The sequence below is a fragment of the Corvus moneduloides genome, chromosome 9 (assembly GCF_009650955.1).
Source record: "Corvus moneduloides isolate bCorMon1 chromosome 9, bCorMon1.pri, whole genome shotgun sequence".
NCBI lineage: Eukaryota > Metazoa > Chordata > Aves > Passeriformes > Corvidae > Corvus > Corvus moneduloides.
Window position 1 is genome coordinate 30,130,787 of NC_045484.1, and position 12,760 is coordinate 30,143,546.

Here is a 12,760-nt window from a genome sequence, read left to right on the forward strand (position 1 = left end):
TTGTTATTATCATCTCCCCATGAGAGAGTCAGCTGAGTTCTATTAATAAACCAGGCTGTTCAGAGCCCTGTTACGCTGAATTACTGATGTTGGGATGTTCTGCCTTCTCCCCCTTCTCTTGCTGAAGATGGGGCAGGAGGTGGAAAGAAACTGCTCCTTTGGGTGTGGAGTTTTCCCTGCCCATGGCAGGGGTTGGAATGAGATGAGCTTTAAGGTCCTCTCCCACCCAACCCTTTCTGTGTTTTATTCTGTCACCTCTTGAAAGGGTAAAAGCCAGTCTTTAGAGTCAAAAATTGCTGTAAAAGTTTGCCTGTTGTCCATTCTGGACTGTTGCCCAAGAGACAATTATTACATTTTATTTCTTTATGCCATTTTTGTCATAGCTCAAAGCGAGGGAGCTTTTGTGCTAAATGCATTTTTATTGCTATTTTATTTTAAGAGGCTTAGATAAATAGAAGTTGTGCTGTAATAATATAATAGATACAGCAGTATTCTGCCCAAGAAAATGAGCCACCCAGCCAAACTCACAATGCCATTTTTGTTCTAAAATGTGGCAGATTGGCATTTAATTCTCAGTTTATTTGTTGTGGAATCATAGAGCAGAATCACAGAATGGTTTGGGTTGGGAGGGATGTTAAAGATCACCTCATTCCACCCCCTGCCATGGGCAGGGACACCTTCCACTATCCCAGCTTGCTCCAAGCCCCATCCAACCTGGTTTTGGACACTCCCAGGGATGGAGAGGCCACAGCTTCTCTGGACAAACTGCTCCAGTGTCGTTTTGGTCTTTTGAAAAGAGGATAGAAATCCTTTCCTCGTGTGCTTTGTGTGCAGGTTACCAGCTCAGGTTGGGTTTGGGTGGTGATTTTCAAGCTGCCAGCAGGTAAAGCTGCGAGGGGGAGGTTGCTGAGCAGCAGGGCACAGACAATCTGTGGCTTTCCAATGTCCTTTCTCCACACTCCCCAGGTGGGGAACCACAGGGATCAGCTGCCAGCTCAGAGCAGGATATTTTCTGTCCTTACGGATTTTATGGTCTGTTGATCACTTTAGATGATGCACATGTTTGAACATGTGCCCAGCAAGAAATTTGGTGAGGAAAGGGAAATTCACATTCTAATTAGTTTTTCTTTCCAATGTTTTCCTTGTGCTTTGTTATTTGGGAGCTCGGTGTACTTTATGGGGTTGCAGTATATAAAATTTGACTGATAAAAAAGGGTTTGAAACTTTCCCCATTGTTTCAGAGAGTCTGGTTGTGTCTTGAAATGCTACAATTCCTGTGGTAAGAAGGAACCCAGTGCAATGTACAAAGAAATAATTATTACAGAAAGCTAAGCCAGTATTTTTACTAGCTTTGGGGTATCATTTAACTTGATTTTCATAAAAATCAGATGATACTAATTTTATGGATTTCCATTACTGCCACGTAGTAAAAACAGTGCGGGTTGGGGTTTTTTTTTAATATCCATATCTAATGTTTCTCTTCTGCAAATTAAAGTTTGAGAAGCAAACAATCCTGGAGATTTTCCCTCTGAACTCAAGAGCTCGGATTTCAGTGAGTTTGTACTTTCTGCTACTTCAGTGCATGAAACTGTAAACCAAAACTTTTGTAGGTGAAGGCAACAGTACATTTGGGATCTGTGATTAAATCTGCCATAAAGCAATGTGTGATTACATTAAAGACTGAACTTGTGTGCTGACCTGACCTCATACCTGCAGCAAGTTTTTATCTTTCTCTCTGCTCTGCTGGCTTTCCAAGGGGTTATGGAAAGAGACATTTAAAGAAGAGTTGAGGTTGATTTAGATCAGTTTATTTCTTTTGCTTAGTTGAGGCTTTCTTTTTCTTTCCTAATCTCTAATGCAAAAAGTAAAGCACAGATTTATAGGTTTTGACTCCCAGAGTACTATTTGGTTGATCTGACGTGCTACTTTATTTAATTTGAAAGATTTTAAATGGTGTTTCTTCTGAAACCCTAAATGTTCTCTGTTTTGTTTTATTTAAGTAGGCTTTGGTGCCTTGCTCATCACTGTGGTATCTGCAGCTAACGGGACATTAATTTATTTTGTAAAAGAAAGTCTACTTTAAAAAAAAACAAGAAAACTTGATACTAGGGGTAATAACTCTGTAGGACAGTCCAAAACCTTATGGAGATATATTACTTTGATTATGCTTTCATTTTGGAGTAATTAAATAATTGTAACTTACAGACCCAGCTCACAGCTAATTAAAGTTTGGACTATTTGATACATGTCGTGAATAGGATTAATTTAGCCAGAGTAAAGACTATAAATTTTAATCTAAGAAGTCTGCTGTTTAGGAAAATTGATGGTAATTTAACTAAATCCAAACAATTTGTAAAGCATACAGTATTCCCAGTGAACAATTTCTTCTTGATCTTAGAGAAATTAAGTCAACAAACTTACTGAAAATTTCAAGTTGAGCTTGAAGCCAGAATGCAGCTGAGCATTCATTCATTCATTCATTCATTCATTTTTGCCACTGGATTTTTAAATTGATCTTTGATTAATGAAGCCTGACCCAGGATGTTGCTCCCCGCCCTGCCTTTGCCACCACAGCAGTTGCAGACAGAACCATATCAACCCCCTTAGGAATGGTGATGTGATGATATTTCCTTCTAGAGCTTTCTTGGGTCCCTCTTGGCAGGTCAATACTTTGCACTTCAATCCCGATCAGTAATCAAGTGTTAGGGCGTTTATTCTTGTCCTTGCATTGTCCTTGTTTAACTGATGAACTTGCATCATGTTTTGACCCACTGAAAATAACATTTTTGAATATTCCCAATGTGTCTGACTAGCCCATATCACACCAGGCTGGGAGACTTGGCCTGTTCCTTCTTGTTTGAATGAAAAAAAATCCTTCTAAGATCACAAACCCAGAATCCAATACAAACATCTGCAGTAACAAAAATTCCTTCTATAATCACGACTAAATTGTTCCTGGGCTCCGTTGTCGTTATTGTTTTAAGCAGCATTGGTATATCAAATGTGAATGTAAATATTATGTTGTAAATTTAGAGTGGGAGGAAAAAACTGCAGCATTGAAGCATAGGATTGTTTAGGTTGGAAAACTCCTCTCAGACACGGAGTCCAACTGTTCCCTCAGCACTGCCAAGGCCACCACTGACCATGTCCCCAAGTGCCACATCCACAGGGCTTTTAAATTCCTCCAGGGATGGGGACTCCATCCCTGCCCTGGGCAGCTGTGCCAGGGCTGGACAGACCTTTCCATGAAGAAATTTCCCCAATGTCCACCCTGAGCCTCCCCTGGCCCAGCCTGAGGCCGTTCCCTCTCCTCCTGTCCCTGTTCCCTGCCAGCAGAGCCCGAGCCCCCCGGCTGCCCCCTCCTGTCAGGGACTTGTGCAGAGCCACAAGGTCCCCCCTGAGCCTCCTTTGCTCCAGGTTCAGCCCCTTTCCCAGCTCCCTCAGCCTCTCCTGGGGCTCCAGCCCCTTCCCAGCTCCCTCAGCCTCTCCTGGGGCTCCAGCCCCTTCCCAGCTCCCTCAGCCTCTCCTGGGGCTCCAGCCCCTTCCCAGCTCCATTCCCTTCCCTGGACACGCTCCAGCCCCTCCATGTCCTTCTTTGACTGGGGACCCCAAAACTGACCCCAGCACTGGAGGTGCCTCAGCAGTGCCCAGCACAGTGGTCAGTCACTGCCCTGGTGCTGTGGCCACACCAGTGCTGACACAATCCAGGTGCCACGGCCTTGTTGCCCACCTGGGCCGTGTCGTGGCCAGGCTGTTTCCCTTGAAAGCTGCAGCATTTCCTTGCACACAGCAAAAGTGTCCGAAGCAGTGCCTGGTGTCTGCTGCTGTGCTCAGGTGTAGATCCATCACAGCAAAAGTGATGTGGCATCGTGTCCTTAAATTGTCCTTCTTCTCCCTGACTCCCAGTCCTGTTTCCTTCAGCAGAACTGAGGACTCGGTGCAATCTTAACAGCCAGTTTTCCTAAAGAGCCAGAGCCTGCAGGCAAAGTGCAGGAATGTCTGTCTAAACATCTGTGCTGTTGTCACATCCATATGATTCTTCTCAGATCAAGTTGTTTTCCAAAAATCTGGGAATAATCCATAAAACCCATTCAAGGGACCTGTGGAAAACAAAAAAGATTTCTCTCGTTTGTGGTTTACTAATAACAGTAAATTAGCTCTGCATTGGTTCCTGTTTTATACAGATCAAGATTTGGAGACCACATTTTCTTTGAGTCTTATCTCCTTATCCCACAGTAAACTTGGAAGTCTTGGTGGTATAAATTAAAACAAGGTGCACTCCTCCACTTACATGAAAATCATTTTCTTTTAACAGATAAACAATCAGATATTGTATGGAAGAAGCCACCAGAATGCTTCTGCAATCATTAAAACTGCCCCATCAAAGGTCAAGCTGGTTTTCATACGGTAAGAACAGTTCTCATCAAAACATTTGTTGCACTTTAGCCTATTCCATGACATATTTACATATTTAGCCTGTTTTGCACATGCTGAACTTTCTCAATTCTCTTTGAAGCTGAGTAAGCCTTTTCCCTGACTATTCTTCTTGGAACAGTTGAAGAGTTCTCCATAATAATTTAAAAAAAAATAAATCTAAGGGAAATGAATGCTTATTTTAGGGGTGTCTGCTGAAAACTTGAGCTATTCCTCGTGGGCTTGGGAGCTGCTTCTCCCACAACTTTCTAAAGTGCTTTGGGATGGTTCAGCACAGGGTTGGAGAGGGCAGCTTGTTCATCCAGCCAGGAGGGAGTGGAAATGGTGCAGAGGCTTGGGATTGCTGGGAGAGGAGCAGGGATGGAGCATATGGAGCATGGGCTGGGTGGAAGTCTGAAGGATACCTTTGTGTGGGCATCAAAAGAGGATTTTGAAAGTGAGCAGTGGCTTGTTTGTACAGAGGGGAAGCCTGACTTTGCCAAGGAGCCCTGGGATGGATTGTGTGGGAGGGAATATGCTAAAACATCCTTTCATCTGCATAAAAATTGCATGTGGGCATTTTTCTTTTGCTCCAAGCATGAAAATTTTTTCTCTTTGTACATGAATTGAAGACACCTGCATGCACTCCCTCAGCAGTTCAGGAAGTGTTGCTCCTATGACCCTGGGCAGGAGGTCTGGGAAGAAGCTGTCTCTTTCCCGGGACTCCTACATGCTTTAATAGGCTGGAATTTCATAGATGTGTATTTATGAATAAATGGAGCTGTGACTTTTGTTGGGTGCTTACCCTCATGGCATTTTATAAGGTGGTCTTCCCACCAACATATGCATCATACTTGATATTGTTTTATATTCCTGGCTCATCCACAGCCTCCCTGTGAACAATGTAATAATCTGGGGGTGAATGCATATAAATGTGTACATTTAGTGCCACGGCTCTGCCTGGTGCAGCGTGCCCAGAAATGATGGAAGAGCAGCATTAGCACCGTGAGGAATGAGTTGCTATCCTTGGCAGCTGCGAGGATCTGGAGGAGATTAATGCTCTTGCCTGCAGCTCCCGTGTTACTTTCCCCAGCCACTGAAAATTAAACGTCACGTCCCACAGCTCACTCACCATTATTTAATTGCGTGTGGAAAATGTGTCTAGTTGGAAGTTCCAGAGGCAAAACCACAACTTGTGAAAGCTCAAGCCAAGAGTGGGGGCTCCTTGCAGCCTGCCCTGGTGCTCCAAGCAGAACTCCAGGGAATGGGCCCTGTCAGCTCCACTTGCCAGGGACTGGACGTCCTTGGTGCATATTTTGGATTGTGTTTAAGACACAAAGGCCATGCAGGTTCTTAGCTAAAATTCTCCTTTTCAGATTGTGAGTTTCAAGGCAAAAATTCATCTCAAATATTCAAGAGATACTAGAAATAGATATTGGAAATACCACTGGGTGATTCTTGTTTCCACCTCAGAGTTTAAAAAAACCCCCAATTTCTACTTTCAAATGGTGCTGCTGAGGTTGTAAACGCCTGTCTTCCCAAGAGCACAATGTCTTGTCATGTCTCTTGGCCTTACACTGACAACTGATGGGTCTGTTTGCTCAACCCAGGCAGCCACTGGAACAGCAAAAAGCAGGAATTCTCCCACTGAGAGGATGTCCTTAGTAACAGGAGCACTGCCCCAAACGTGGGGAGAAAACCACTGTCCCTTGTTTTTTGATGTGTGGTCAAGTTCTAGCAAAGACAGATTAGACTGTCTCTCTTAAATGTGGATTTTAAGGAGAAACAAGAATTATTTTCTCTTCTCGTGTAAACTCTATTCCATGAGCCCAGTCTGCCTTGTCCTTCCCTTTCCTCCACCTCAGACCACAAATCCAGTGGATGCTGCTGAGTGAAAACATGAGCTGTGGCCTCTTTGTGCCCCTGGATGTGTTTTGGCCACGTTACACCACAGCTCACCATAGCAAAATGGCATGGACTGCAAGAGTTGTGAGAGAAATTAATTTGGTCTTCATGTTCATGAAAATACAAATATTCTCATTTCACCAGTGAAAAACCTGAGTAGATTATAATTTTGCAGAAACATATCAATCCACAGCCTAAAAAGGTCCTGACTGAGCTGACCCAGGGCATAAAAGCCAAACTGGTGGAATTCTTGGGCTATTTCAAGTGCCCTCTCTGCTACCCTGAGGCCTTTTTTCCCTGAGATGGAGGATGCTGAGTGATAAGCGTGCTGCTTTCCACTTGGAAGCAGGAAGCAGCATCAAGGTTTTCCTATTCCTGGTGTTTTGGTTCATGTGCAGGGCAGGGGGATGTTTCCATAAACTCCTTAATCAGTTGTGAAAGAAGCCCAGAAATTCCTGGGCACAGAAAAGCCTTTCTGTGAGAGCTGTAATAACTATCATTAAATAACTTCAGAGAATGGTTTGGGTTGGAAGGGACCTTAAAGATCATCCAGCTTCAACCCCAATTTTATTTTCTTTTCTAGAAAAAGATAAAGGATAAAAGGTGTCCTCAGCCTTTTTGACTTTTTGCTAAAATCCTGACTTACCATTTGTGCTATAAAAATCTGTTCACACTTTTTTACACCCAGGTAGTGTTACAATTGCATTCCCACCCCTTCCTGGAATTTTTGCTGATGAGATGCAGCTCAGTGGCTGTTGTGAGAATCTCAGACATCCCCTCATGTTTGAAGGCTTCTCACTCTGCTTTATGAGCATCTTTTCCTCAATTAAGTTGATGATGATGATTTAAAACAGTTGATTTTGGCCAGGTTCCAAAATATAGGTCTTAACACAGCCCTGTTTCCCAGTGGTCTCATTAATTACTTGAGCTTCTGAGAGCATCTAAAAGATTTGCAGTTACAGTGTCACTTTTCTTTTTTCAGGGGCAATAAGGGATATAATGTCTTAGTTGCCTCTTGAAATTCTTGGGCTGATTCTCCACCAGGAATTAGCCGGGTAATAATAGGAGAAAGGGACTTGATTCCTGTAGGAGTGCCTGTGCCCCAGTTCCCAAAACAGGATGTGTTTCTACCCATTGTGGGTTTTGTTCATGTGTTTTAAGTCCATCCTTGTAGCATGCATAATGAGACAGTATAATTAGATTTTACATCTGGAGTAGGAAATCCAGTTTATATCAGAAAGCTCTTTTACAGTGAGAATTTTATGATTCAGCAAATTCAATGTTTTTTCCATGCTCAGTTAACTGCCTTTAATCTGGTTTGATGCTTCAGTGTTGGTTTAACAAGCAGATCAAATATATCTGAATGCTTGAATCCAAGTGAGTTCCACTGATTTCAAACCATCCTCCCATTGTGTTCGGTCCTGTGAGTCACTCTTTGCTCTGCCTTTATCCCTTAAAAGAAAATTGCCTTGTGCTGTGATGAGACATGAGAAATGCTTTAATAGTGAGGGATTTTTCTGGTTTAAATGCCATCAGTTACCTGTCCAGAGCCCTCCCACACTGCAGTCACTGCTCTGATATTGTTGCTTCCTACTGATGGCATTGCAGCTCCTCAGTGAAGCCCACAAATGTGTCACCCAACCCCTCCTTCCATTTCCAGGTGTAATCTCCTGGTATTTATGGTGATGTGCAAAGGAGACAGATCCTTCTACTCCAAGGACTGGGGAAACCAGGGCAGTGTCTGGGTTGTTCAACACTCCCCATTGCTGTGGCTTTCACTCTTCTTTCAGAGCCTTTAGAAGTGACACTTGATGTTTAGTGCCACTCTCAAATACTGTCATGCTTTAGAAATTATTTTTACATTTGTTCAAACCTCCATAATTGGCCACATTTTAAGAGTATCAACTCCTGTTTTTACTTGCTTTGATTGCTGAGGTTCTTTCATGTGGGAAAGCTTTAAAAATAAGCCCTTGCCAGGCCCTGTGTGTGTGCAAGTTTGAACTTTTCCTGTTTTCTCCAGAGCTGTTTCCTCCTCTCTGTCATACACATGTGGGAACAGGCGCACGGTTCAGGAAGTTCAGTAATTTGGGCTCCTTCAAAACCTTTGATGACCTAAGCTGCAGCTTATATGAACATTAGTTGTTCATTTAAAATACCTGTATGCCTGTGGCTCCCATGTAATTGGGAGTGGGTGCAGAGGAAGTGGAGAACAAGACTGTTCTTGCTGTCATAGGAGAGATTTTTCGGGAAGATGCGCAACACAAAAGTCCTGCCTTGCCCCAGCTGGAGGAGAAACCCAGTGTGGCTGCTCAGTGTGCAGCTTTTCTGCAGCTCCTCTTTTCCAAAGGAGCTTCTAGAGGGAAGACAAAGATGAGAAAATACAAGATCCTGCCCTGATTTTTTTGTAATTTAAGAAGCAGGATGTGAACAATAGATGTTTTCCACAATCTGCAGGACTTTGTCCTGGTGTCATCTTACAGAGGAAACCTTTATTCCCTTGTTCCACAGCTCTGTTCCATCTAAGATGTTGTGTCACTTCATACAAGCTTTTGGCTTTTTCTTCTGGTTCCTGATGTACTTTGTATTCCCACAAAAATGTCCACAGCCCCTTGCAAAGCTGCTGTCAAATGCTCTCTCAGCCTTGATGAGCTGTGTGGCTGCAGAGATTTTGGCAGGAGGTTCTTCTCCCTTAGTTGAGACATCCTGAGGACATCTGAACGTCTGTGAAGAGACAACAGTTGTCAGGAGCCCTCAAAGAACAAGTCCGTGTGTCCTGTGATAAATTAAATCATTTGCCCCTCTGAGTGGGTCTGGTTTGGGATTTCTCTGGGTTTTGCCTTACAGCACCCAACTCCAACTTCCCTTCAGGCTTCCTTCCTGCAGCGTGGAATGAGTATTCCCTTGAGATTTATATTTGCAGGTGGCTCTCTTTAGGCTTCTTTTGTACGGAGTATTTGTGGCAGTTAAGTCAGTAATAAATGTATTTGCCTTTGCTGAAGCTGCAGGTGGAGCAAAACATCAGGAGTTTTTCTCTGGGGAAGGTCCAGGGGTCCTATTTAGACTAGAAAGAAGTAAAATGTAGTCCGGAATGAAGGCTGATCTTGAGTGTGAATGTTTAGACACCTTAACCCCAAGCAATATTGAGCACCATTAACTGAGAACAGCTTTTTTGGAGGTGGTTCTGGAGCAACTATTGGCAAATATGTTGGATGCTCGTCTGCAGTCACTGTAATTTGAATATGATGTTCAGCTTCTAAGCTGTCTGCCCCTGCATCAAAAGAAAATGATTGCTCCTTTTAGTCGTAAATAAATTCACGTTTTAGTTGAGGACACTTGTGGAAGTGGAGAGCAGAAACAGCAATTTATTATTAGATCTGTCACTTTAAAATATATTCCCACTTTGATTCTGCTTTGAAGCATTCTCCTTTGAAGCAGCATTAAAGTATTTAAATATGAACGAGTCCTAGCAGGGGGAGATTACAAGTTGTGACACTGTGTAACCTTGGGGATTTTTATATTTTTGCATTTTTTTTCCCTGGGGAATTACCATAAGTGGTTTTTTATTGCTTGGAATAAAAATGGCCATCCACTTAAAGCTGCATAAAGATATTTTCCCACTGGTGGAAAAAAGTACAAAGGTGTGTGGGTATGAAGTGAAAACTAGTTTGGATAATTAATTACACCCCAGTTTGTCATGAAGCTCCTGTCTAGCAATTTTTAGGGTGCTTCTTATAAAAGCTTGTATATATTCCTTTTTACTTCCATGTTTGCTCATAATTGCACGGCATGTACCCTGCATTGTGAGCTGCAGAGTGGGGTTACTTTTCATGCTGATTGTTCTTCACATAAACTATTGTCAGGAAAACCTCTGCTGTCAAGGAAAAATCACCGGGCCCCTCCCGTGCTGATTTATTCCTGTAGGTTAGAAAAGCACCGACCATAATGAGATCGATGTCTCACGAAGATAAGAGCAGGGAAAATGTCCTTGCCCAATATGCCCTGCAGAGTAAAATGCACCTGGAAATTGAGAAATGTTGATGAAATTCATGGGCTTGGTTCCGTGCCTGCCTCAGATGCCTGTCCTGGCCCTGCGTCTCTGCACCACGAACCCGCTCCCAGCCTGGGTTCTCACTCTTGCAAGGCTCTGAGCAGGGCCAGGAGGAGAGGCTGGGAGCCAGGACAGCACTGAGCAGCACCCAACCAGCTCCTTTGAATTGTGTGGCTGTGTGGTTGAAGATAAGCAAATGAATTCACCAACCTTTGCCTGCAGGATTTATCATTTCAAATGCCTGTGACTCCCGTTCTCTGCTGTGCTGAGAGCTGTTGATTCACAGTGTTATTTCTCAGTGATCAGAACATGCTAGCTCCATGTGTTTTAACCCTTCAGCAGGAAAATGAGACTTTTTTTTCTTCCAGGCACTTCCATAAAATGTGTTTAAAGACATACTAGTCTAATAGTTTATTCCAGAAATTAAAGAGGAAAAAATTCTGCTCGTGTCACAGTAACATGGAATGTAGTAAACAGGACCAGAAATCAAACCCAGAAGAGCCATGAGAAGTCACTTCTTTCATCTAAGAACTGTACCTGTGAAGCAGCAACATCACTGATTCCTCCTGCAAAAAGGCTGGAGAGGGACTTTGTGAAAAGGCATGAAGTGACAGGACAGGGGGGAATGGCTTTAAGCTGACTGAGGGTAGATTTAGATTGGATATTGGGAAGAAATTCCTCCCTCTGAGGGTGGGCAGGCCCTGGCACAGGGTGCCCAGAGCAGCTGGGGCTGCCCCTGGATCCCTGGCAGTGCCCAAGGCCAGGCTGGACATTGGGGCTGGGAGCAGCCTGGGACAGTGGGAGGTGTCCCTGCCCATGGCAGGGGGTGGAATGAGATGATCTTTAAGGTCCCTTCCAACCCAAACCGTTCTGTGATTCTGTGATGTTTTGCCTTAGGTGATACCACTGAAGTCACCTGTTACCTGGTTTTGTTTTACAGAGGCCAAAAAAATGCAGAGCTAATTCCAGAAAACAAATCCGTTTCAATGGCAGTCGAGGAAAAACATTAGCAAGGCAGAATGCTATTAAAGGAAAAAACATTCACAAGCTAATCAGATGTCAGCTTCAGAGGCATTTTAAAGAGTGAGAAGAAAATGCCATACATCATAAGCATTTTGGAAAAATAATTCACTTTATGTGTAGGGAGAATCAATGTTCATCTCCTCTGCATTTTATAAAATCTCTTCCAAGTTTTTACATTGAATCTTTTAGAAAAGACTACAGCAAAAATGAACAAAAGAAGAAAAAGCAATCTGTTATATTAAAACAGGTACTGTATTTCAGTAATGTGAACATGAAACTATAAACAAGCAATTTACAAATGCAGAGACTATTAAAAGAGGCTGAGTGTTAGCACATCTATGGATGTGTAGGGACCATAAACTCCAACTGCATCCTCACAAATCCTAATCCACACAAAATTAGATTTCCAGAGGCCCTGATGTCAGTGTGGTCCAGATGAACCTACTCTGGTCCCTTGGAGGGGTGTGATCTGTTGGGGAGCAAAGAACCACAGCAAAAATGAAGTGATTTTCTAAGCTCTAACTCTGGTAAGAAACAGTTCTCATGCTAGTGAGGTATTTTCTTAATGGGCAGAAGCAACTCAAAGGAGAAGTTTGTCCACCCTGGTCTGATGTGTAACATGTTGTTGTTTTGTTGTACAGAAGTGAAGATGCAGTCAACCAGATGGCTGTCACTCCCTTCCCACTGCCTTCAGGCTCCCACTCTGCTATTGAGGTAAGGTTTGTGGGCTGTTGTTTTTAATTAGGGACTGCTAAATTGGTTAGATTAATCATAATTAGCAGCTCGTGATAAGTTCGAGCACCTTGTCCAATTAAACCCAGGATCATAAAATGCATTGGGTAGAGACTTGGCCTAATAGGCTTATTTTGCCCTGTCTCTTTTTTATTGATTTGGTTGTTGCTGACAGGCCTGCATGGCATTAACAGCAGGTATTAAACAGGTTATTGCTGTACAGGAGGAAGAGAAGGCTCCAAATTAAAACCTTGCCACCTCCTGTCCTGCTCCTTTTTCAGCTGCTCGGAGTAGTTGTGGTGAGGCACTTGTGCCTGGAATAATCTTCCAATGCAAAAACAATCTCAGTGTGGTAATGTTGCCAGTGTTTTTTGTGATTCTTGTTGCCACTTCAACCCCAGTGCAGACTGATTGCTCCCCTGTGCACCAGGAATCCCTGCAGTCACCACACTTGTTATCATTTTGACATCTCAATATGGTGTAACTAAATTTTCTAGATAAACTACATGGTTAGCCTTGCTGTTACTTTTTAATTCTATTTCTATCTCAGCTAATAAAGCAAAAGATGTTTTGTAATTCAGTTGGGGTTTGGTCTTGCCTCAATAAATTCATGTGCACTGAACTCTTGGTGTTTCCATG

General features: G+C 43.1%; 1 protein-coding gene across 4 annotated transcripts in view; it reads left to right on the top strand.

Moving 5' to 3' along the window:
- PATJ (PATJ crumbs cell polarity complex component) overlaps positions 1-12,760 on the top strand; it is a 140,001-nt gene that overhangs the window by 87,086 nt on the left and 40,155 nt on the right. For all 4 annotated transcript variants that reach the window (XM_032117749.1, XM_032117751.1, XM_032117750.1 and 1 more), the window contains 2 exons: positions 4,316-4,407; positions 12,031-12,103. In XM_032117749.1, coding sequence (XP_031973640.1) covers positions 4,316-4,407; positions 12,031-12,103 — 165 coding nt within the window. The remainder of the gene's footprint in view (positions 1-4,315; positions 4,408-12,030; positions 12,104-12,760) is intronic.